The sequence below is a fragment of the Gorilla gorilla genome, chromosome Y, assembly GCF_029281585.2.
Source record: "Gorilla gorilla gorilla isolate KB3781 chromosome Y, NHGRI_mGorGor1-v2.1_pri, whole genome shotgun sequence".
Taxonomy (NCBI): domain Eukaryota; kingdom Metazoa; phylum Chordata; class Mammalia; order Primates; family Hominidae; genus Gorilla; species Gorilla gorilla.
Genome location: NC_073248.2, coordinates 29469770 through 29495291, shown reverse-complemented (window position 1 = coordinate 29495291; position 25522 = coordinate 29469770). Strand labels below are relative to the sequence as shown.

The 25522-nt window shown below is 36.3% G+C and overlaps 1 protein-coding gene across 11 annotated transcripts in view; it reads right to left on the bottom strand.

Annotated features, from left to right (window-relative positions):
• NLGN4Y (neuroligin 4 Y-linked) overlaps positions 1 to 25522 on the bottom strand; it is a 323530-nt gene that overhangs the window by 110801 nt on the left and 187207 nt on the right. For 7 of the 11 annotated variants that reach the window (XM_055377278.2, XM_063703361.1, XM_055377275.2 and 4 more), the window contains 2 exons: positions 14022 to 14081; positions 10621 to 10773 (listed from right to left, as the gene is read on the bottom strand). In XM_055377278.2, the coding sequence (XP_055233253.1) occupies positions 10621 to 10773; positions 14022 to 14081 (213 nt within the window). The remainder of the gene's footprint in view (positions 1 to 10620; positions 10774 to 14021; positions 14082 to 25522) is intronic. The other 4 variants (XM_055377284.2, XM_055377282.2, XM_055377283.2 and 1 more) reach the window with 1 other exon arrangement.

Below are 25522 nucleotides of genomic sequence, written 5' to 3'. Positions count from 1 at the left end.
GGACACTGTAGTACTTCCTCTGGGGCTTCCAGGGTAGCAAACACCCTCTATGAGATGCTGCTGTGGGGGTGATATGGAGTTCCTTCTTCCTTAACACCTAAAATTGCTGGCATCCAAAATTGCTCATCTTGGCTCCTGCACCCTCTCACTTGTGCTTCCCCTCCTGTGAGGGGTGGAGCAGTGAGTGAATGGAGATTGCCCCTGCCTGCCCCGAAGTGGCCAGCAAGTTCCAGCACCTGTGCACTCCAGTTCCCACTCATGAAAGCATCAGGGAAGTGTCGTGTTTCACTAAGAAACTTGTAAAGAACTAGAAGGATCTCTTGTTTATTTTGCATGTTGGGGTATAATCTCCCTAAAATCAAGAAACATGTGTAATAGATTGCATCTGAACTCAAAACAAATTATTAAATTAGTGAAAGGAGATTTAAAATAATTAAGCATTTTTGAGATCCCACACAAACGTGCCTCTTGCATACCTAAAACAAATAGAAAATCACATTTATTAATTATGAATTTCATGTTTCTTTGTGATCCCATGTTCTCTCATTTTATGACTACATTTAAAATATAAAGACAAGGGAAAAATGAAAATAAAACTTGTCCTCATACACTAGATATTTTGCAAATGGACACCCTCTTTTGACAATAGCAGAAATATCTTTTCTCATAAATGAACAGCAATATGTTAAGCCCATCATGTATTCCCAAAAATACTACAAGTCATATAGAGAAAATGAAAATGTACTGTTTCATTTGATGAATGGTGAGGCAGGAAATGAGAAGAGTAGAAAATGAACAAAGGCATGCTTTTCTTTTTCTATCACTAAACATTAAGTGATGCCAATTGGTTATTTTCCTCCTGGCACTGCATGAGTAGGGTTTTAGAAACTGGAACCTGCTGGGTCAAATAAGGTTCCTGGCTTATGCACTCCTCACCCTGTTTCCCCCATTACCTGGAGTTTCAAGATCATTTACACAAAAAGCATGCTTTTGAATATTTGGTAACATTTTCTCCTGCTGGCAGTTTGCTCTGCAGATTGTAATGTTTCATGTTCTTGAGGATTGACAGAATATTTTTCTTTAGGCATAAATGTAGCCCACTGAGAAGAGGGTCAAGATGCAAGATCAAGATGCATTGATCTACAATCAGGATCTACATGAGATATTATCCCATGTGCCTATCAATATTGCAATCCAGCAAGAAAATGACACTTGGTTAGATGTTGCTTGAAGTGCACTAGTTTACTTATCCTGATATCACAAGATAACTGCTTTTATCAATTATATTTTAACTTCAGATTATTTGTAAAACATAAAACAAATTAAAACAAAACAAACAACAAAAGTGAGATAAAGCAGTGATTGGGGATCCTGTTCCAGTGCAGATCCCGGGGATTCTCTTACTGGCATGATGAATGGTTAGCAGCTTTGCTGCATTGTGGAAATAAAATGCATTCCTCAAAAAAATGGACCAATGAATACATAGCTTTGGCCTTTAAGGTCATGTCAACCAACCGTTGAAACCACAACGCATGCATGCTATCGGAGTGCCAACTGTCATCAATATAACAAACACATTTGAGATGGGGATGTGTTCCTGAGTGGCATTTAGCTTCCTCTCAGAGAAGTGAGCCTTGACTGTCTGCATCAGAAACCTCAACACACAGCCCTGGGTGGTCTTCACTACCCAGCTGTTGGGACTCAGAAATCCATACTCCAACATATGGTGCTTTGATGTGTTGAACTGAAGAACAAGCCTCAGGGTCTCTCATCTTCTCTCACTCCCTCTTGTCTTTCAACCCTCTGTGACCCCAAAGCACAGGAGGAAGTTTTTCTCTAATGTTGCTTATCTGCTAAAGTCTGGACCCATCAAAAAAGAAAGCAAAGGGCCCTTCCCTGAGCTTCTACTACCTGAACTCATATCACAGGAAGAAAGACTGAAGTCTGTCAACACACCTGGACAGACTTTGGGTCAACCATTGGTTGATATGACCTTAAAGGCCCAAGCTATGTGTTTATTGGTCCTTTTTTTTTTTTGGAGGAAAGCATTTTACTTCCACATGCAGCATAGCTGTTAACCATTCATCATTCCAGTAAGAGAATCTCTGGTATCTGCATTGGAACAGGATCCCCAATCACTGCCTTATCTCACTTTTGTTGTTTGTGGTTTGGGTAAGTGTGAAGAATACAGTAAAAGTTAGAAAAATTAGACCAAGTTTAAACATCAAACATCTTTATCATCCTAAAAACAACTTTATCTTCCCAAATTTACTTTATTTCAAACTTGTGCTATTTTACCACCTCTCTTCAGCACAGGGTTTATCTGTGGCTTTCTAACTAGAAATTATACAGCACTTAAAAAAATTACCAACTGTATGTTTCCCTTCTCTTTGTTAAAAGTCATAATTTTAAGGAATTATAATAACATGTGGAAATGAATGACATTTTGAAAAACGTCAAAAAGCAACATACGTTGGCAAGAATGGTGAGAAAAGGGTACAGTTATACACTGTTGGTTAGAAGGTAAATTAATACAACCTCTATGGAATACAGTATGGAGATTTTCCAAATAACTTAAGATAGAACTACCATTTGGGGCCAGGCGTAGTGGCTCACGCCTGTAATCCCAGCACTTTGGGAGGCCAAGGCGAGCAGATCACAAGGTCAAGAGATCGAGACAATCCTGGCCAACATGGTGAAACCCCGTTCCTACTAAAAATACAAAAATTAGCTGGGGGTGGTGGTGCATGTCTGTAATCCCAGCTACTCAGGAGGCTGAGGCAGAAGAATCACTTGAACCTGGGAGATGAAATTTATAGTGAGTCAATATCATGCCACTGCACTCCAGCCTGGTGACAGAGTCAGACTCTGTCTCAAAAAAACAAACAAGAACTATACACACACATACACACACACATATAATTTGGTTCAGCAATCCCAGTAGTGGGTTTCTGCCCAGAGGAAAAGAAATTGTTCTATTAAAAAGAGACCTGTACTCATATGTTTATCACTGCACTATTCACAATAGTAAAGTCATGAAATCAACTTAAGTGTCCGTAACAAATGACTAGATAACTGGATACATAAATTATATATACCGTAGTTTATATATCCATGGAATACAACTCAGTAGTCAGTCATAAAAAAGAATGAAATTATGTGTTTTGCAGGGACATGGATGAAACTGGGTGGAACTCAGTATCGTGAGTGAAATAACTCAGAAAGTTCAATACTGCATATTCTCACTTATAAGTGGGAACTAAACAACAGGTACACATTAACATACATAGTGGAATAATAGACACTGGAGGCTACAAAATATGAGGACATGGAAGGAGAATGAATGATGAAATAATACCTACTGGATACATGTTCCACTATTCAGGTGACGGGTGCAATATAAGCCCAGAGATCACCACTACGAATATACCCATGTAACAAAACTGAATTTCTAACATCCGTAAATTCATAAACTTTTTTTTTTAGATGGAGTCTCATTCTGACACCTAGGTCAGAGTGTAGCAGTGTGATCTTGGCTCATTGCAACCTTTGCCTTCTGGCTTCAAATGATTCTCCTGCCTCCGCCTCCCAAGTATCTGGGACTACAGGTGTGCGCCACCATGTTTGGCTAATTTTTGTAATTTTAGTAGACATGGTGTTTTACCATATTGGCCAGGCTGGTCTCAAACTCTTGACATCCTGATCCACCTGCCTAGGGCTTCCAAAGTGCTGGGATTACAGGCATAAGCCACCGTGCCCAGCCCATAAACATTTTTTTTAATGAAAAATAAAAGGTAAATACAAGCATGTTTTCTTAAAACACATTATTATTTTGTTCTTAAAATAATTTTATTTCTTAAAACATGTATTTTGTCAGCAAGTATATACATTTGCTAAAAGAACAGTGGATGCAAATACAAAATATAGCTTGTAGCTGTGAGCCCAGGGCCCTGCAAGTGGCATGCTTACAACACTTAAGTTCTCACCATATGCGCAACGAAATGGATAGAAACTGGATACGTATAAAATTTTCTCCTTTCTACAGTTTCTTAAAGTAAAGTGTTTCCCTGGTCAAAGTCAACTCAAGTTTGCTGTGAGATCAAATGAACACCCTGGGGTTGTGAATAATAAAATTAAATCCTAAGCTAAAGTGCCTCTGAAAGTAACACATAAGGAAGAAGGAGCCCTGAGAACAGTTTAGTTTAGTCTTCCCTTTTGGGATGCTGTGAGGTACATTGACATGTTTTATTTGATTGTTATTTAGTTTGTTTATACGCTCTTTTGAGGACATGGATGAACACTAATTTCTTTCCTACCCTTTTAAAGAGATCATCCTAGTGAAGTACATGACAACGTCAGACTGTATTCTTCATCTATTTAAGATGAAATTCACATAACATAATGTGAACCATTTTAAAGTGTACTGTTCTGTTTGATGCCGTTCAGTAATTCACATTTTTATGAATCTATCTCTAGAACTCTTTCTTCATCACAAATGGAAACTCTGTAACCATGACATGCTAATTCCCTGTGGTTCTCATCCCAGAACCAGCAACCACTAGTCTACTTTCTTTCTGTATGAATTGCACCCAAATGTCCATCAAATGAAAAACAGATATATAATAGAATGTGGTCTATCATAAAATGGAACAGTATCCAGCCATAAACCAGTATGCAGTACTGACTGATACATGCTACAATGTGGATGAATCTTGAAAACCTTGTAAACATTTTGCTGCAAGAAATAAATGAGATATAGAGAGTATGATTTCACTTCCAAGAAATATAAGAGTATGTGAATACACACAGATGTGTTTTTAAAAGTTACGTGAGTTTCTACCACTCAAAAATTACCATGTCCATTCCAATATTGCTGGATATGAGATACTGAACATGACCTAACATGGTAATGATTACAATGAGTCAATTAAATCACAGATATCATAATGATTTCTTTTGTTGTGATACAATATAGATAACATGAAATTTTATCATTTTAGCTATTTTTTGGTGTATAATTGAGTGGCCTTAAGTATAGTCACATTATTGTCCAACTGTCCCCACCGTCCATCTCCAAATGATTTTATACCTTTCAAAACTGAAATTCTATCCATTAGAAAATAATTTTCCATTTTGTCTCCCAGCCCCACACAACCACCATTCAAATTTTTGTCTCTATGAATTTGACAACTCTAGGTGGAACCCCATATTGGTAAAATAATACAGCATTTGTCCTTTTGTGACTAGCTTATAGCTTATTTCTCTTAGAATGATGTATTCAAGGTTTATTTATATTGTAGCATGTATCAGAATTTCCTTCCTTTTTACAGATGAATAACATTCTATTTCAGTAGTGTATGTGTTTGTATTTGTGCACACACACATACATATATACATATACATCAATTTTTATCCATTCATCCATTACTGGGCAGTGGCTATTTCAAAAGTTCACCTGTTAGCTATTGAGAAAACATGGCTACGAATTTGGGCATACAAATATCTCTTGGAATACCTGCTTTCAACTCTTTTGAGTATATATATACCCAGAGGAAGAATTGTTGGATCACATATGGTAGTTCTATGTTTACTTTTTTGAGGAACAGCCTAAGAGTTTCCCACAAGGATTGTACCATTTTACATGCCAACCAGCAATGTGAAAGAGTTCCAGTTCCTCCACATCTCCATCACAACTTCTTATTTTACGTTTACTTTATTAACAGCCATCCTAATGGATATGATGCCAATGATCCAAGAACACAATTTATTTTGCATTACTCAGAATGTCAACAATTAAGACTTTCGATATACTGGTCCAAGCTCCAAACACTCAACAATGAACCAAACAACAATTCATGCCCTTAAAGAGCTGACCTTCTGGTGTGTGGGTACTGATTGGAAACAGAGCAACTGATTTGCACTATGATTGTGGCCAAGATGGATTGAGTCATAGATTTGACTGGAAATTGGATCCACTTCTGCCACTGTCAAGTTTTGTGACCCTGACCACAAGCCTTCATTTCTTCATTTGTCAAATGAGATTGGTTGTATAGGCCCATGGGAACATCTATGAAGACATAAACCACTTTCAACACACCAGGGGCCCCTATTTCAGCCAGATCCAAGAGAATCTGCTCTCTGTTCACAGAATGAACACATCTAAATAATAACTCTTTGTTTGGCATTTTTCTTCTGTTTTGTCTCTCCTACATTTTCTTTTTAGGTTCTATGGTGATTTGAACTTGAGGCTCAGTTTCAAATGCATTCCACGTCCAGTTATACCCATGCAATGATGAATCACAAAGTGAAGCAAGTGGGATATATTGCTAACCGTGAATAAGAGGTTGGAATGTCATGTTCTGATTAAAAGCAGTCAATTAGGTCTAATTTCTGGTGGTAGTGCAGGTAAATATTATCTTGCCTATAACTTGCAGGTGAGTGACTACAAAAATCACATTTATCTAGCAACCTTTAGTACCATTGTCTTGACTGCTGAGATCAGGAAATATCTCTCTGCTGCCTAGTTAGTGTTGCTGTCAGGAATTCAGGGGTGGGATTGAGGGTGCTTCCTAATTGTAGACCCCTCTATTTAGACCTCCTGAATCTGTTCTATGAAACTCATACTTAAAATTGTATCCCCTAGCTCAATCAGCCTCCAAGACACTGACATAGAACCTTCCCTCTGTTATAATTGATGAATGGGTCAGTAAGTTAATGATGCTACTACCTTCTGCATTAAGTATTTGAATTATACTTTTTGGACAATACGAGTATCTCAAATTTCTTTTTCTTTCTTTCTTTTCTTTTTTTGGAAACACAGTCTTGCTCTGTAGCCCAGGGTGGAGTGAGGTGGTCACTGCACACTCCAACTCCCAGGCTCCACTGATTCGTGCATCTCAGCCTCCCAGGTAGCTGGCATTACAGGTGTGTGACACAAGGCCCAGCTAATTTTTGTAATCTTAGTAGAGATGGAGTTTTGTCATATTGTCTAGGCTGGTCCCAAACTCCTGGCCTCAAGTGGTCCTCCTGCCTTAGCCTCCCAATGTGCTAAGATAACAGATACGAGCCACTGCATCCAACCTCAAATATCTTTTTCCACATCAATTTAGGGATTACCCATTTTGAATAGCAATAATATCTGTTTCCCAAATAACAAAAGGAAAGTTTCCAGATTTGAACTTCAAATGAATAATCTCTGGAAAAATTATAAAAGGCAAGCACTATTAACTTCCTATCATTGGTATCTTCAAAAGTTAGCATAAACAAAAATTCCAGTGTAAATCAAAGAAAGAGTAAATGGGAATCAGTAATAATATACTATTTGTACTCTTCCATCTATATCTTGAAGTGTTTAATAATCTATTAATCTATACTTGCACCAGAACTATTATTGCCCAATATAAAGTATCTCAGAGTTAAGAAACTTTCTGAAATAGGATAATAAAAAAATAAAGAAATTTTGGTACTATAAAAACCTTCTGTTAACGTTACCCACAACACCCTTCATACTTAAGCTGGCCAACCTGTGGCAAATGAGAGCATTCATGCTGGCTAAAAGTAAAGCATATTTATTTGCATTCAAAAAATGAATCTCTACCAATATCCAACATCTCAAATTCAGAAATACATATATCTTTGTCTCTGTAGTAGGAATCACTGGCATAATCCTAGGAAATTTTTAAAAGTCTGAAGAACTTCTCTATAATGACATTTTTCTTTTCACTGACCTAACAGTCTGCTGGAGATGCATCTGATGGTATCATTTGAAAGAAAAGTATCTCTCCTGCTGATCAGTGAACTAAGATCTTATGGGGTTTAAGTATTGTTTTTATACACCTAGGTCCTGTAATCCATGGCCTAAAGTTGGATCTTACCAGAATTTAGGTCCTAACACCAGTAAGGTTCAAGCCAGCATCTGTGAATCAGACACCATTAACACCACCTTCTCTAAAACACCCAACTTGTTTGCATGTTACATAATCATTATTCACCTGTCTTTAAAACCAGAAAAGGATGTTACATAATCTCTTCATGGTACTATGGGGTGGGGAAAGAGTAAAAATAAAAAATAACACCATCTCACAAATCTTGGGTTCTGGCAAATTAGATATGTTCTAAAGAGAAGGCTATGACACAGTTGATTTTAAGAAAAAAATTTAGGCATTACAAGGCAATTCATTTCATTAAAAGTCCATGAGTCATGTTAAAATGGGAGTTATGTTTGAATAAGTCCCTTTTTTAAAACCTGCATTAATCTTTGATATTAATTTTTAGGAACCTCCATTTTCAGATGGCACATGCCCAAATTGCAATTCCAAGGTAGAACATTAATGAGCATTTGTAATCGGAATTAATAATACAGGGAAAAGGTGGAAATAATACAGCAAGGTAAAGGTTTTGTTTTATATTTATAACCCTGTAATTTAAGAAGAAAATGTGAAATATAGCTCTGTGTATTGGCCCATGGGAAAGGTGCTTTTTGCACAAGTTTTGTGACAAATGGGGAAAAACACTTTTACTCCTTGTCAAACTGATGGAAAAGTTTTAAAGGCTCAGGGAATAAACTTTTAGATACTGCATGACTATACTATTTGAATACAAAGGGAAGAAGAATTCCAGACTGTCCTCAGATCATCTTACCAGAGTGTGGCCTAGTAAGTAGAAAGCAAGGTGGAATTCTGAACACAGTGGTTGTGCACACATATGGAATGGAATTATCTGAAAGCACCTATATTCACACATACATATTGCAATAATCATGGATTGGGTGGAGTGGGTTGAGCAATATCCTCCAAAAATATATTTCTACCTGGAAACTATAAATGTGATCTATTTGAAGACAGGGTCTTTGCAGATGTAATTAGTTAAGGATCTTCAGATATAATTATCCTGAATTTAGGATAAACCCTAAATCCAATGACTGGTATCCTTACAAGGAAAGGAGGCCTGGCAAGGTTGCCAACACCTGTAATCTTAGTATTTTGGGTGGCCGACAGGGGTGGATTACCTGAGGTCAGGAATTTGAGACCAGCCTGGCCACCATGGTGAAACCCCATGACTACTAAAAAAATATAAAAGTTAGCTGGGCATGGTGGTGGGTGCCTGTAATCCCAGCTACTCAGGAGGCTGAGGCCGGAGAATTGCTTGAACCTGGGAGGCAGAGGTTGCAGTGAGCCAAGATCATGTCACTGCACTCCAGCCTGGGTGACAGATATTCTGTCCCCCTACCTCCCCAAAAAAAAGAGAAAAGAAAAGAAAGGAAAAGAAAAGGAGATGACACATAAAATACAGGGAAGACAGCGTTGTGAAGATAGAAACAAACACCAGGGCCACCAGAAGCTGAAAAGGCAAGAAAGAATCTTGTTCTGGAGCTACCCAGGGAAAGACAGCCCTGCCAACACCTTTGTTTTGAACATCTGGTTTCCCAAATTATGAGAAAGTAAATTCCTCTTGTTTAAAGAGAATATTTGTCATGATTTGTTATGAAAAAAAAAAAAAACTAATACATGAAGATTACAGGATCATTTAGAAAACATGCCAGCCAGTTGCAAAATTCAGCACACCTCTTAGAAACCCATGGTTTATGGTCTCTTCATAATGAGTGATTTTAAATGCCCATGAAAGATCTAAAGAAAAAAAATTATAGTGTAAAGCTCTAATGTTTTGCTTTTATAACTCTGACAGTCTGTTAAAAATATAAAGACATGCAGATTTTCTTAAACTGTAGGTTTCAACTCAAGATCAAATGCATGCAACAAATATAAAATAACTTCACTCAAGCTAACCTACATGTAGTGAATTGAATAATTTGTTAAAATTTTATTTTCTACATCATTTTAATGGATTTTTACCCAAAAAACAAATGTTTTTACAGAGATCTAGGAATATTATTCACAAACTAACCAACAGCAGGAAAGGTCATCTAAGAAAGTATTAAAACCTTTACCCTGAAGTTGTAACTTAAATTCCCAACCCACAATTAGAAGACAATGAATGAAACATCTAAACAAGGAGGAGCTAAACTTGAATTTCCATGTACTTGGCCTTTAATTGTAGATTATCAAATGCAAAAAAAAGTCAACTAACAGAACCTAAACAGCAGATCTTCCAAAGCCTCAACATAATCAGTTAGGGAACAGGATAAAATATTTTCCTCCATACAATATACTAATTCGTACAGTAACACAATCAGACTAGAAAGCTAAGATCTATGGTGATTACTAATTATCATATCACCAAATATGTGCTCATTATACACACTTATGTAGATAAATACACATTCATTTAATTCCAATGAAGAAACATGCTTTAAATAAAATTTCATTTAATCTTGATGAACTTGAAGTGGCCATTTGTTTGAGAAGGGATTCAACTTCCACAAGAAAAAAATTATTGTATCAGAAGCAAAAGGAAAAGAATGATAATAAAACAATAAAATGGTCATGTTGCATGAAGGTAATAAAAGGAAAAAACATACCTGATAACATAAAGTAAATACTGTAAAGTGGAATTAACCAGGAACTGTAATAACAGGATTCAAATCCATGAGTCCCGTCAAAATAAGAAGCGGAACTTTCATGTTTCCTCTTGCTTAGTCATTCACATGATGAAATCACTTACCTAGTATTCCCAGACGGTAGTTAATGGTGATAACGATGACGTTCCCATAGCTGGCCAAAATGCTGCCATCAATCATGTTACCGGTTCCCTCCATGTAAGATCCCCCATGGATATAGACCATAACTGGCTTCTTACTGTTCTGTTCATGAATATCTGGAAAAAAAGCCAAGTAAGGAAACACAGTAAAGAATCTTACTGACTCACTCACTGATGCTAAATTAAGAACAAAGGAGATTCACTGATTTCCTTATTTTGACTTGAAGTAAGCAAATTAATTTTTATGGATGATATGACACTTGATAAGAGTTTCTAAATAACATGACTAATGCTATTACATTTTCTGTTTCTGGAAATGCTATTTTGAGAAGCATCTGGATGTTTGGGATACTCTACTCATTTAAGCTTCTGTATATATCCAAAGCACTAAAAGAAAAGTTTTTAGGTAAAGCACATATTTTCTAAATTTTGCTGAAACCATAAAACTTGATTTAAATTGAAGAAGCAACTGAAAAAATATATTTAATCATCTAGTTAAATGTAAAATCAGCTTCAAAATTATACTTGATTTTAACTTAGCTGCATCTTAACTCACAAGTAACTGTACAGATTCATCTTTAATTTAACAATAAAAACTTAAAAATAGTAGTGAAACTATCGATGATCGATAAGGGACAGATAAGGACAAGAAAGCAAAAGCTATAGTTAAAAATTATTAACAGAACAAAAATGGGGGAAAAAAGAAAAGATGTCCAAGCAAATGTCTTTGTTCCAGTGATTATAGTATCATCATCATCCTAACATATTCAAGTGACAAAAATTAAAGAGATGTAATAAAAAATGGTAAAAGAATACAAATTATTTAAATGCTTTATATTTTCACAGGGACTAAACTCCCATGGTGACTTGCAACCAATGATTCCTCTTCATAATTTACTTTATTATTTAAATTAGCAATGATATAAAAATAGCAATTTGTAATGATAGAAAGTTAGAGACTATCTGCGGAGCCTGCTCTCTGAAAACTTGTGATTAAACGATGTGTTTATAACATTAATCTGACATTAGGGCTGCATTTAATCTTCAGAAAACTGACCTCCCCTATAAACATTTCTAGGTACAGATATGTGTGTGTGTGTGTGTGTGTATACAAATAATTTAAATATCTTTGTTACTAAAAGAAAAATCCAAGTATCCATGCATATTTATTTTCACTTTTTTCTTTAATAAAGATTTTTTTCCCCTCATAATTCACATGGACACTTTTGAAATATGAAAAAGGAATTCTGAGGATATGAATTACCATCGTTTGGATGGTGGCTCCAATTTGAATGAATTATGATCACAATTTTACAGGGTGCATACAGAAGACATGACATACCTAATGGTCACAGTAAAGCACACAAAAGAATGTCAAGTTACCCAAGTATTTATTTGCAGATATTTAATCCACAGCAGAAAAGTGTCTTTTATTTTCTCATATAAAATTCAAATATAAAGTAAAAATCTTCATTCATCACTTATTCAACATACTCTATGGGAAATGTCCTCTGCTATATGAATAAGAAATGGCTTTTCTCATGTTCCACTTCTTCTTTCCGGTTCCTAATTTCCTGTTTTTGGCCTCATTACTTTTACCACTACCAGCGGTTGGCTAGTAAATTGTGGTAAAAAGAATAAGTAGAGATTTTGAAGGGCTGCTTTAAAGTGCTCCCTTTGAAAATATGGGAAATTAACATCTCTTACCTTTCATAAAACATAGAACAAGATTCTCTTGAACTTGTGGAGTGATACCAGTTGTTACATTAAAGCAAATTCAAAAAATCACAGCTTATTAATATTAAGAGAAAATTAGATGGCATTTTCATGGTAATAAACATTCACTGGGAATAATGTGAAAACAGATCTTAATTATCAAAAGGAAGTACGTGAGAGGACACAAAAGAGGATACAAATTAGAGCAGTATAAGGTATCAGAGAACAAAAGTTTATTTCATTTTTATGTATTTGCTCAATACTGATAAAATGTCAGGCATTTAGCAGCCCTTATCAAAGAAGGGGTACCGAACTTCCACCACCATCAGAATCAAGACCTCATAGAGAGCTACTTGAGGCAGTGACAACCCTATGTGCTCAGTAATAATCAAAATGTTAAGGGAAGGCCAGGCATGAAAAGAGTGTTGGCAAGACTTCTTTTCTTGGAGAACAGTTGATTTATGAAGATAAGCAAGGAGGGGAGCAACTACAAGAACTGGTCAAAAGACACTTTCGAGAAAATGGGGCTAGACCAGCAAGGATAATGCAACACTCACTTTTGGGCTTGGCCTTTCAGACAGAGACCCAAAGGTCCAGCCAGGGCCTTATTGTTTATGAAAAATAAATAGAATTCCATACATTTTGCTACCCAGATGGGAAAAAATGTGCAGTTAGCTAATCATATAGAGCCTTACCAATGAGGAACGGCTTGAGTATTTTCTTGTTGTTTCTCCTCTTTTAAAAAAACAAGAACAAAAACAAAAACAAATTTCTTCTACACAAAGGGGATAAAAACAGTGTGTATGTTTTCTGCATGACTGCTCAGACCTTCCACCTTTATGAAAAATATTTCCACTACTGGTAGATAATCTGTTGAGCAATTTTGTCACCTTAAAAAGAAACTTCACAGCAATAAAACATTTAAAGGAGAAACATGTTTTCAAAGAACGGTGGTGTGAAAACAAAGATGCACATAGCTAGCTTTTTGTCCTTTTTCAGTTCTGAGCTACTTCTTATTTTTTTCTTTAAATGCCGTAAAAGGCAGTACTGAAAGAATCAGGGCTTGTTAACAACAGCATCTTGTTAAAATGCTTTTTGATGTACTTCACTGTAAGCAGATTATTGGATGACTGTGTTGGAATCAATATGTTTGTAAAGAATACCAAACCAAACAAACAAAATTGAAACTTCAGTCCTATGAAAAAATTATTCTAAGGTGCTGCAAAGTTTTACAGTTTGCAAAACTAATTAGGAAGACTGAAGCTCCAAAGTAGTATATTAACTTACAAAATAACATTTGGAAGGGAGAAAAGAGACTATACATGCATTCTTTAAAATTCTATTTTTTCTTCTTGTGACAAAGCCAAAAAAAAGAACAAAAAAAGGTGGGCTTCTCTGTAAGTAGTATTTCATTACTATTTTCCTGTACAGAAACAATGTTTATACTTCACACAGTGATTTGTTTCCAGTACATGGTAACTGGGCTTAAAAATAACAGTGGTTTCTATACAAGAAGAAAATAAAGAAGCACACAAAAGTGTACTAGAGTTAAATAAGGGGAGGAAAAACAGGTTGAAATAAAAAAAAGAGAGAGATAGATAGATATAAAATCATGCATCAGGGTTGAGCTTTGAAAAAACAAAAAATACCTTCATCTTCACCATGGTCATTACTGGTTATATCGTCTGCATTTCTCTTTATGTTGGTTCCTGGGGTGATATTGAAAAGGAAAATAAAGGGATGAAAGAGAATTCAGAAACAATACGTTTGAAAAATCCAGAAAAGAGAAAGATGCTACCTAGTAAAAGAAAAAAAATGAATGTAACACAACAACTTGAAATTGGTTACATTTGGTTTCAAAAAAATGAGATAGGGAAATGCAAAATGCATATAAACATAAAGATGTCAAGAAGAACAAATTCAAAATGTTACTTGTAAAAAATATTAGTCATACTGTGGATATGCAGTTGGGGGTTAAAATGATGCTACTGCAAAAAAATGCTAATGTGAGTTTTAAAAAAAGAGAAAATAAAATTATTAAAGGTATTTCCCACATTCTTAAAAGAAATGCATATGGCATATTTGACAGTACTTTGATTTGAACATATTATAATTTAAATACATTTTTGAAATGTTACTGATACACTATGGTTAGAAATTTTCATAAGGCAAGCAAAAACACATACAGCAAACATGGGAGGACTTTAATCAAAATATCAGAAAATTGACATTAATTGCATGCATTAGAAACTTAAAACTGCACAATCTCTAAAAGTTAGATATGTCCCTAAATCACTAAGATTTACCTCTACTCCATGTTTAAAGAACAACTACCCATTATTCAGTATTGTTTTCTTCTATTAACATCTACTACTTGCAATAAGTATTTAAGTCAGGACAAAATATTATAGACTATGTCTTCTGTGTTTAAAATAGTTATTAAATATTACTTGAAAGTTATTGAATTTGAATTTGTTATAGAAAATAAAAATTGAAGTCACCTACCTGATCACCTCAATAATATCTGCATAGGAAATTTAATACAGGCAAAACACAGGAAGAGGCTTAAGGATAGCAAAAACTAGGCTATGCTCTTTGTGTACAGAATGCCATTTTGCTTTTTATAGCTTCCAGATTTAAAAGGTGTGAACATTTAATTTTGCTTGAATTACTTAAAAAATTGGCTCCATTGTTTCCTTTTCATAGACAGATGTAGCCCATGTGTGCATACCCCACTATCAATAGCTTTAACTGTGTCACTCAATTAAAACAGTCTTTGCCTTCCTATAGGGTTCTAGGATAAGTGGATTAAGGCAGAGGGGAAATACTGTCATGTCCAATACTTGCGAGTGAAAAACACTTTCCAGTTCTACATAACTCAAAAGAGGTTAAACATATTTTGAAACCAAGACTTGATATTGCTGTTTCCATACATCAAACAAAACTTATATAACTTCCATTTAATGGGGCTTAATATCCTTTAAAATCAGACCTGGCTGAGTGCGTGGGAGTTACAGCCTTGCTGATCCACTTTCTGTCTTTGTAAGATTTGTCTTTTTCTAGGCATTTCATATAAATGAACTCATATAATATGTAGTCTTTTGTGTCTGGCTTCTTTTACTTTACATAATATTTTCAATGTCCGTCCATATTGTAGCATGTATCAATACTTTTTTAGGGCTAAATTATTTTCCATTGTATGGGTATACCACATCTTTTAAATCCATTTATTTTTTAGTGACATTTGGTCTATTTCTACTTGTTGATTATTATTAATAATGCTGCTATGAACAATTATTTGTGTACCTGTGTACCATTTTTTGCATGGACATATATTTTCATCTCTTTGCATACATATCTAGGGCTGAAATTGCTGTTTCATAAGGCAAATTTACGTTTAATGTTTTTGTTTTAAGAAATTGGCCGATTATTTTCCAAATTAGCTGTAATAGTTGGCATTCTCACCAATGGTGATATAAAGGGTCTCTATTTTTTCTATTACCTAGACAACACTTGCTAATATCTTTTTTGTTGTTGTTGTTATAGCCATACTAATGGGTGTAAAATTGTGTCTCATTGTAGGGTTTTTTTGTTTGTTTGTTTTTATTTTTTGAGATAGAGTCTCACTTTGTTAGCCAGACTGGTGGGCAGTGGTGTGATCTCGGCTCACTACAACCTCCATCCACCTCATGCGTTTAAGCAATTCTCGTGCCTCAGCCTCTCAAGTAGCTGGGACTCCAGGCCTTCACCACTACTTCTGGCTAATTTTTTTTCAATACGGAGTCTCGCTCTGTCGCCCAGTCTGGAGTGCAGTGGCGAGATCTCTACTCACTGCCAGCTCCGCCTGCTGAGTTCACGCCATTCTCCTGCCTCAGCCTCCAGAGTAGCTGGGACTACAGGTGCCCGCCACCATGCCCGGCTAATTTTTTTGTATTTTTAGTAGAGACGGGGTTTCACCATATTAGCCAAGATGGTCTCTATCTCCTGACCTCGTGATCCGCCCGCCTCGGCCTCCCAAAGTGCTGGGATTACAGGCGTGAGCCACAGCGCCCGGCCGCCCCTGGTTAATTTTTGTATTTTGGTAGACATGGGGTCTTTCCCTATTGGCCGGGATGGTGTGAAACGCCTGGCCTCAAACAATCCACTCACTTTGGCGTCCCAAAGTGCTGGGATTACAGGCATAAACCACCACATCTAACCTCATTGTAGTTTTAATGTAGCTAATGTCTAATAACTACTGATATTAAGTATCTTCTCATGTATACTCTCTTTGGTGAAATGTCTAATAATATATTTTTGCCAATTAAAAAATAATTTGTGTCTTATTACTGAATAGTGTTTTGTTTTGTTTTACACATTTTGGAGATAAAAGTCTTTTATCAGGAATATAGTTAGCCAATCTCCTCTCCCAGTTTATGGCTTGTCTTTTGGTTTTCTCAGTGATAACTTTCAAAATGCAAAAGTTTTTCATTTTGATGACTTTAACCTGATCAATACTTTTCATTAAAGGATTGTCCTTTTGAGATTCAACTGAACAATTCTTTTAACTATTGTATTTTTGAAGTCACATATATGAGATCTTTCCCAATCCATGGCCCTGAAGACATTGTCCTGTGTTGTTGATGTTTCCTAAAAGTTTAAGAATTTTAATTCTTACATTTTCATCTGTCATTCATTTTGAGTAAATTTTTGGGTATAATAAGTGTTAAGGGTTGAAATCCATCTTTTTGCATATGAATAACCAATTGTCTCAGTACCATTTATTGAGAAGACTATCCTTCCCTCCTTTAATTGTTTTTGCAGCATTTAAAAAAACCTGTTGACTATAAATTGAAGGATTGATTTCTAAACTGTTTATAATTGACTGTTGCACTACATAGGTCTGAACTGTGCTGTGCAGATCTACCGTTTTCTTCCATCTCCACCACCCGTCCCTGAAACAGAAAGACCAACCTCTCCTCTCCTTCCTCCTCCTCAGCTTACTAAATATGAAGATGAGGATGAGGACTTTCAAAAAGATCCACTTCTATTTAATGAGTGGTAAATGTATTTTCCCTTATTTATGATTTTCTTAATAGCATTTTCTTTTCTCTAACTAAGTTTATTTGGAGAATACAGCATATTGTATATACAACATACAAAAGATGTGTTAATTAGCTGTTTATGTTATTGGTAAGTATTCCAGTCAACAGTAGGCTATTAGTTGTGAAGTATTGAGGGAGCAAAAAGTTAAAAGTGAATATTCGACTGTGCAGGGGTTCTAAACCTTGTGTTGTTCAAGAGCCAACTGTAATTAATTATATATCATTAATCCAAACTTATACCCAAATGAGTTGCCTACTATCTCAATTACTATAGCTTTATAGTACCTTTATTAAAAAAAAAATTATACTTTCAGTTCTGAGGTGCATGTGCAGAATGTGCAGGTTTGTTACATAGGTATACATGTGCCATTGTGGTTTGCTGCACTCATCAGCCCGGCATCTACATTAGGCATTTCTCCTAATGCTATCCCTCTCCTACCCTTCCACTCCATGACAGGCCCGGGTGTGTGACTTTCCCCTCCCTGTGTCCATGTTTTCTCCTGTTCAGCTCCCACTTATGAGTGAAAACATGTGGTGTTTGGTTTTCTGTTCTTGTGTTAGTTTGCTGAGAATGATGGTTTCCAACTTCATCCATGTGCCTGCAAAGGACATCCTTTTTTATGGCTGCATAGTATTCCGCGATAGATATGTACCACATTTCGTTATCCAGTTTATCATTGATGGGCATTTGGGTTGCTTACAAGTTGTTGCTATTGTGAATAGTGCTACAATAAACATACATAGTCATGTCTTTATAGTACAATAACGTATAATCACTTGAGTATATACCCAAAGAGACTTGGGTAAATACCCAGTGGAACTGCCAGGTCAAATGGTATTTCTAGTTCCAGATCCTTGAGGAATTGCCACACTGTCTTCCACAATGGTAGAACTAATTTACACTCCTACCAACAGTGTAAAAGCATTCCTATTTCTCCACATCCTCTCCAGCATCTGTTGTTTTCTGAGTTTTTAATGATTGCCATTCTAACGGGGCATAAGATGGTATCTCATTGTGGTTTTGATTTGCATTTCTGTAATGACCACTGATGATGAGCTTTATTTCACGTTTGTTGGCTGCATAAATGTCTTCTTTTGAGAAGTGTCTGTTCATATCCTTCACCCACTTTTTGATGTGCTTGTTTTTTTCTTGTAAATCTGTTTAAGTTCTTTGTAGATTCTGGTTGTTAGTCCTTTGTCAGTTAGATAAGTTGCAAACTTTTTCTTCCATTCTGTAGATTGCCTGTTCACTCTGATGCTAGTTTCTTTTGCCGTGCAGAAGATCTTTAGTTTAATAGGATCCCGTTTGTCTGTTTTGGCTTTTGTTGCCAATGCTTTAGGTGTTCTAGTCATGAAGCGTTTGGCCATGCCTATGTCCTAAATGGTATTGATTAGGTTTTCTTCTAGGGTTTTTATGGTTTTAGGTCTTAAGTTTAAGTGTTCAATCCATCTTGAGTTAATTTTTGTGTAAGGTGTAAGGAAAGGGTCCAGTTTCAGGTTTCTGCATATGGTAAATGAAAGCCCTCCAACTTTCTTCCCCTATTCCAAGGTCTTTTTGCTTGTTCTAGGTCCTTTGACTTTCCATGCAAATTTCCACATCAGCTTGTTAGTTGCAACAAAAACTCCTGCTGAGATTTTGATAGAAATTACTTGCCAAATCCCAACTTTAAGTTAATCTTATTTAGCAGAGCCTGACCCCAGAAACAGAAAGGCAGAAATTACATACTACCTTTCCTATGTGTAATTTTTTAATCCTTTCTTTCTTTTTTGATAAACTGCTGCTCTATTTGTCCATGTAATTACAACTAACTAAATGTCTTTAAAACAAAAAAAGTCATCTTGATTATCTAGGTTGAACACAACCATGGTCTATGTACATGCAGGTAACAGACGGTTCAGGAAAAACAATTTGGCTAGTGTTTATTCAAGAATAAACCCAGCTTGTGGCTTGCACACACACCCGCAAAGGAGCCCAAATAAAACCTAGGTGGACTGCGAGTTTCCTTTCTCTTCTCTATGTCTACCCTTCCTCAAAATGCCAGAATAATATTCCATTTCATACAACAATTAGCATCTCTGTAAAACTTCTGTGCAGAACTGGTTTTAAATGAGAAGATTTAAATACTCCAAACAAAAGTACAGCCATTCTATTATTAAGATTTAAATATCATTTTATTAAAAAAATCTCAATTTCCCTAATCCTGAAGAATATTCCAGCATTTTTTAACCTGTTCTTCTGATATTCACATTTAGTGCTTTATCTATGTTATTTTCAAAGTCAGTCTTTTTAAAATAGTACTTTATGTTATGAATGTAAGAGAAACACTTTGTAAATAATTTGGAAAATGATATGCACATGGTGGCTCATGCCTTAATCCCAACACTTTGGGAAGTTGAGGTAGGTGGAGCTCAGTAATTCCAGACCAGACTGGCCAACATGGTGAAGGCTCGTCGCTACAAAAATCACAAAAAATTAGCCAGACATGGTGGTACATCCTGTAGTCCCAGCTATTCAAGAGATTGAGATGGGAGAATCATTTGAACCTCATTGCAGTGAGCTGAGATGGTGTGATTACACTCCAGCCTGGGTGACACAGCTAGACCTTATAACAAAAAGAAAATTTAAAAATGTGGAAAATGAGGACTATTGTAAAAGCGAAATTAACATCAAAGGAAAAACCTCATAGTCACATCTACTGCTGTTAACATTATGTGTCAGGAAATAATTTAAATGTTTATAATATATATTAATTTTATTGCCACTTACATATCTAAATCATCAGAGAAAGTCATCAGATACAAATGTCATCTTGTTATCTAAGCAAGAATATAAGGAAATACCCAAAAAGAACCTTAGCATTATTGCTCTTCATGAGATATTATATTAAAATGTATTTAGTAGTTCATATTTTACTGTATATTCCTTTCTTTTAAGAGGTCAAGGTTAATTTTCAACTTGATACTGTTATCTTAAGTAGAGAAAGAGGCTTTTTTAGTGAACTACATTATTTTCCATATTGCTCCTCCCAGGGCAATTTGCCTATGGGAGGAGGTGAGGAAATAAATGTTTTCTTGGCCATGATAGATGTGGGTGTGATTGATTATTTTATCACTTGGCCACAGAGGAATACAGAGTTAATCTTGTAATCCAAGGCAGAAAGGCAACTGGGGGAGAATTTACAATCCCCAGTTCTCTGCAGCTAGGAGGTGACTGGTCTGTCTTCACAGACTGACCATGACACATGAGTTTATTTGCTCATAAGCCCATTCCTTCTATAAGTATGTATTGAACCTTTTGACTGGCTAAGAGAGGTAATGCCATGCAGTCCTGGCTGAAAGAGGTAAATACATACCCATGCTGAAAAAGGAAATGAACATCAGAGACAGACATGCATACAGATCGTTCCAACATGGCAGGAAAATGCACGCATGAATTTAGGATACTCTGCTGTTTCTGGTAGGCCAGTCTGGGGATAGAAGGGTGGCTGGTGAGGAAGAGGGTTAGGGCTGCTAAATATGCACAGAAGAGCAAGGACCAGTAATATATTTATGGGAGCAAAGAAAACAGGCTGCTCTGAGGGAAAGCATAGGTTGGAGAGGGAGGGCACAGAAGGGACAAGAGTAGCCCAAGAAAGATGAGGAGAGCAGGTACTCAATCTGGATACCTCCTCTTTCCTCCGTACACCGAGAGAACAGACTCTAGCTGGGGAAAATATTCCATGCAGACATTTTGAAATCTATCTGAACCTCCACTTGAATAGTACTACCACCAAGAAATTGAAAGATGACTTTCAGAAGATTTTCAGATTGGATCATTTACCGATGGGCTTCACCCAATGTATGTGCACTTTGAAAAACTGGTTTTTGACAGGAAAGTTCGATTTCTGAATTTGGAAGAATTGCCTTAGATAACTTACAGCTTCTTTTCTTTTTTCTTGTTCTGAAATAAGAACATTGGTACAGGACCAATAGAAATACGTATAAGATGGCAGCCTTTTTTTTTTTTTTTTTTTTTAGATGGAGTTCGGCTCTTGTCACCCAGGCTAGAGTGCAGTGAGTGATTTCGGCCCACTGCAAGCTCCACTTCATGGGTCCAAGTGATTCTCCTGCCTCAGCTTCCCGAGTAGCTGGGATTCCAGGAATGCACCAGCATGCCCAATTAATTTTTGTATTTATAGTAGAGAAGGGGTTTCGCCATGTTGGCCAGGCTGGTCTCTATACTCCAAACCTCAGGCGATCCACCTCTGGCAGCCTCCCAGAGTGCTTGGATTACAGGCATGAGCCACCACACCTGTCTGGGAGGCTTAATTTATGGAGCTTTCAGTAAAGTAGCTTCCCAGAAAGCAGCATTCAGATGGTTACTTCTTTTATTACAAGCCCTGGCAGGTTAGTACCAACGCATCTTGTGTACTGAAGGTCATCCTTTTGTGGTATGTGAAGAGATTTTGGTGACCAGGAAGGATTAGAAAAGACAACATTTGGAGGTTGAGTACTTGAAAGTTGGGTTTCTTTAAAATAATCAGCTGAGTCATACTTTGAAAAATTTTTAAAAAGGCCTCTGCCAGGTTGAAGACCTCAGTTCTAGGGCACATAACTACTAGATAGATAATGTTTAATTACAGGGTGTAGTCGATTGACAGGCAAAAGGGGTCCCCAGTTCTACAAGCTGTCCCATGAATTTGCTATTCCTCATACATAGAGATAAAGTCTGTATTTTCACCCCTTGAATCTTGACTGGTTTATGATTGTGTTTTTTCAAAAGAAAAAAATATAATGATATGCTATTTCCAAGACTAGAACTGAAATCTCCTGTACATATTCTTAATCTCTTGAAACTGTACCACTGCCCTCTGAAAAACGCAGACTAGTGGATTGGAATACAATAGATGCCATAAAGAAGAACCCATTGGCCCCAACTTAGGCAAAATTACCTCCCACAAATCCCCAACTACCTGAGAGAGCTCACCCCAAAACAACAATAAATACACATCAATGAGCACAGCCAAGACCAAAATAAATTTACAATTAACAACATTCATAGGCTGATAAGCAGTAGTAAGTGCTTATTATTTTAAGGGAATGAATTTTAGAGTGCTTTGTTATGCAGCAGTATCTAACTGATACATGGGGTAGTACTAATTTTATCTTCAGTATATCCTGGTGTATTTCTTTCCAAACAAGTTGTATTATGCTACACACTCACTAGCAGGTAAGAAAATTCTGCACCCCTTATCCTATTCCCAACACTTGTTATTATCAGACAATATATTTTTCACTTTGATGAGTATAATATATTGACAGTTTATATTTCAATTTGCAAGTTCCTTGAAAATAGTGCAGATGTGCATTTCTGTATCTGTTGTCTTGATCATTCTAAATTCCCTTCTTGAATAGCAAGCCAATTTTTGATTGGCTGAACATCTGTTATTGGTTTGCAGGAAATCTTTACATTCATGGATGCTGGTCTCTTTTTGAGGATGTAAAGGCAAACATTTAACAGTGCAAATCAGTGCTGCATACTGTTCTAAGGGCTTTATGCATAATGAATTTGCATTTCATTTGTTTGTTTTTTAGAGATGAAGTCTTACTCTGTCACACAGGGTGAAGAGCATTTTTAGCTCACTGCAGCTTCTAGCTCCTGGGCTCCAGTGATCCTTCCAACCTCAGCCTCCCGAGTAGCTGGGACCCCTACAGGTGTGTGCTACTGCACCCAGTTAATTTTGTTTTTAATTTCTTGTGGAGAGAGGATCTCACTATTTTTCTCAGGCTAGTCTTGAACTCTTGGCCTCAAGTGATTCTGCCACCTCGGCCTCCCAAGGTGCTGCATTACAGGTGAAAGCCACTATGCCCAGCTCTGAATATTGTATTTTTCATAACTACCTTCTGAGATGTGTAACTAATATCATCTCACAGTGAGGAAAATTAGGTAGGTGGAGATTAAATAATTTGCCCAAGTTTACACAGTTGAGCACTGGAGATATCTGTTCTGTTGCCTTTAACTATTTTATTGATTTTTAATTATATAAAGTAATTCATTAAGATGCATATTTATTATAATTTATCACTATTTTCTCCATAATGTCTGCTTTTTTTAAAAAGGATTATTTATGTAATCCAAAAACATAAAGACATTTTATTTGATTACTCTTCTCCTAACAGTTCAAAAGTTTTATTTGTCATGTGGATCATAACTCATCTGGAATTTATTTATCTGGATGGTATAGTATACAGGTTATTTGAATTATTTCCTTAGATAACACTCCGATTTTCAGCTACATAGGTATTATGGCTCTTCACTTACATGCCAAGTTTTACATCTACCAGAGTCTGTTTCTGCCTACCTTCCTCTGTTCTGTTCTTTTTTTTTTTTTAAGATGCAGTCTTGCTCTGTCACCCAGGCTGGAGTGAAATGGTGCAGTTTTGGCTCACTGAAAGCTCTGCCTTCCGATTCAAGTGATTCTGCTGCCTCAGCTTCCCCAAATATCTGGGATTACAGGCCTGCACCACCATTCCCGGCTAATTTTTGCATTTTTAGTAGAGGCGAGGTTTCACCACATTGGCCAGGCTGTTCTCAAACTCAGGACCTAAGGTGATACACCCACCTTGGCCTCCCAAAGTGCTAGGTTTACAGGTGTGAGCCACAGTGCCTGGCTTCTGGTCTATTTGTCTCTATACATAGGCTGTCTTAATTTATTTGGTTGATAGATTGATTAGATAGAGATAGGTTGATAAATAGCTTAACTGAGATATAATTACTGTATCATACATATCACTATGTCAAAGTATGCAATCCAGTGGTTTTTAATGTATTCATGGATCTGTGCAATAATAAACGATATCTAATGGCAGAACGTTTTCATGATTCCCCATGCCCCCAAATATACTGTAACAATTAGTGGTCACTCTCCATTTCCTCTTTCCCCCATCCCCTGGAAACTGCCCATTCATTTGTATCTTTCTGGATTTACTTATTTGGACATTCTGGATCAGGGAGGTGACACTGACACTATGTAGCTTTCACTGTAAGAGAACTTGAACATATCTACATGCAACTCTGACAAGTTTCCATGAAGAGTCCTCACTAGCCTGTTAGAGGATGATATTCCACATGAGCACTGACAAGCACCATGTTGAGATAGTGCTTGGCCAGTGAGCACCCAACGGACCTGGATGTTGACTCTAGGCTGAAAAGCCTCCCAGATGAGCACAGCCCAGATTCCCAACCAAGAATCATAACCCACATAGAGGTTGTTTGAGATGCTTAGCTAAATAAAAGTTGTTTGAGATGCTTAGCTTTGAGATGGTTCCTTATGTAGCAAAAGTCAACTAATACACCACTGTGAACATGGCTTAACTCATTTCATCATCAGGTTGCCTTTAGGACTTTTGGGAATTCTGCTGTTCCCCCTACTTGCAAGGCACATTTTCTCCTGTAAGACAAATTTTTATTGGTCAGCCTAAATTATATTTCCTAAGAAAGGCATTCCCTGTTCATCCCAGCATTCTATTCCTAAATAAACTTGAGTTCCTCAATTATTCACTGTAGCTGGCATTTTTCATCACCAAATGAATTATAATATTTAACATGATACCTTGTTGAATTAGGTCTATTTGCTAAATGGCTAGGAAAAAGAAAACAAAGGTGTTTCCTGTGATTTTCAACACCATATTTCCTAATTTGTAATAACTACCTAAACATCCAGAACATATAAGTTACATGGTAAATAACTGTTGGATGAATCATATATTTTTGGCTGCAAGCCCACCTCTATTATAATAGTCACAGTCATACCAGCTGTGAAAAACAAAGATAAATACAGCTTTCTATGTAGCATGTGGAACTAATTCTCCTCTCAAGTATGCAAATGCAATGTTGCATCTTCTTTAGTTTTGAGAATAGATATAAATTATAATTCATAACATGGTAATAAAATAATTTCGGTTAGCATACAATATATAATAATTCTGCCATTTGCTATTTTTTAAAAAAAAACTTGATAAAATGCTTTTGTGATGACAGTAAAAGCAAGGTCTAATTCTAATTTTCTACCAGATCAAAAATGCTT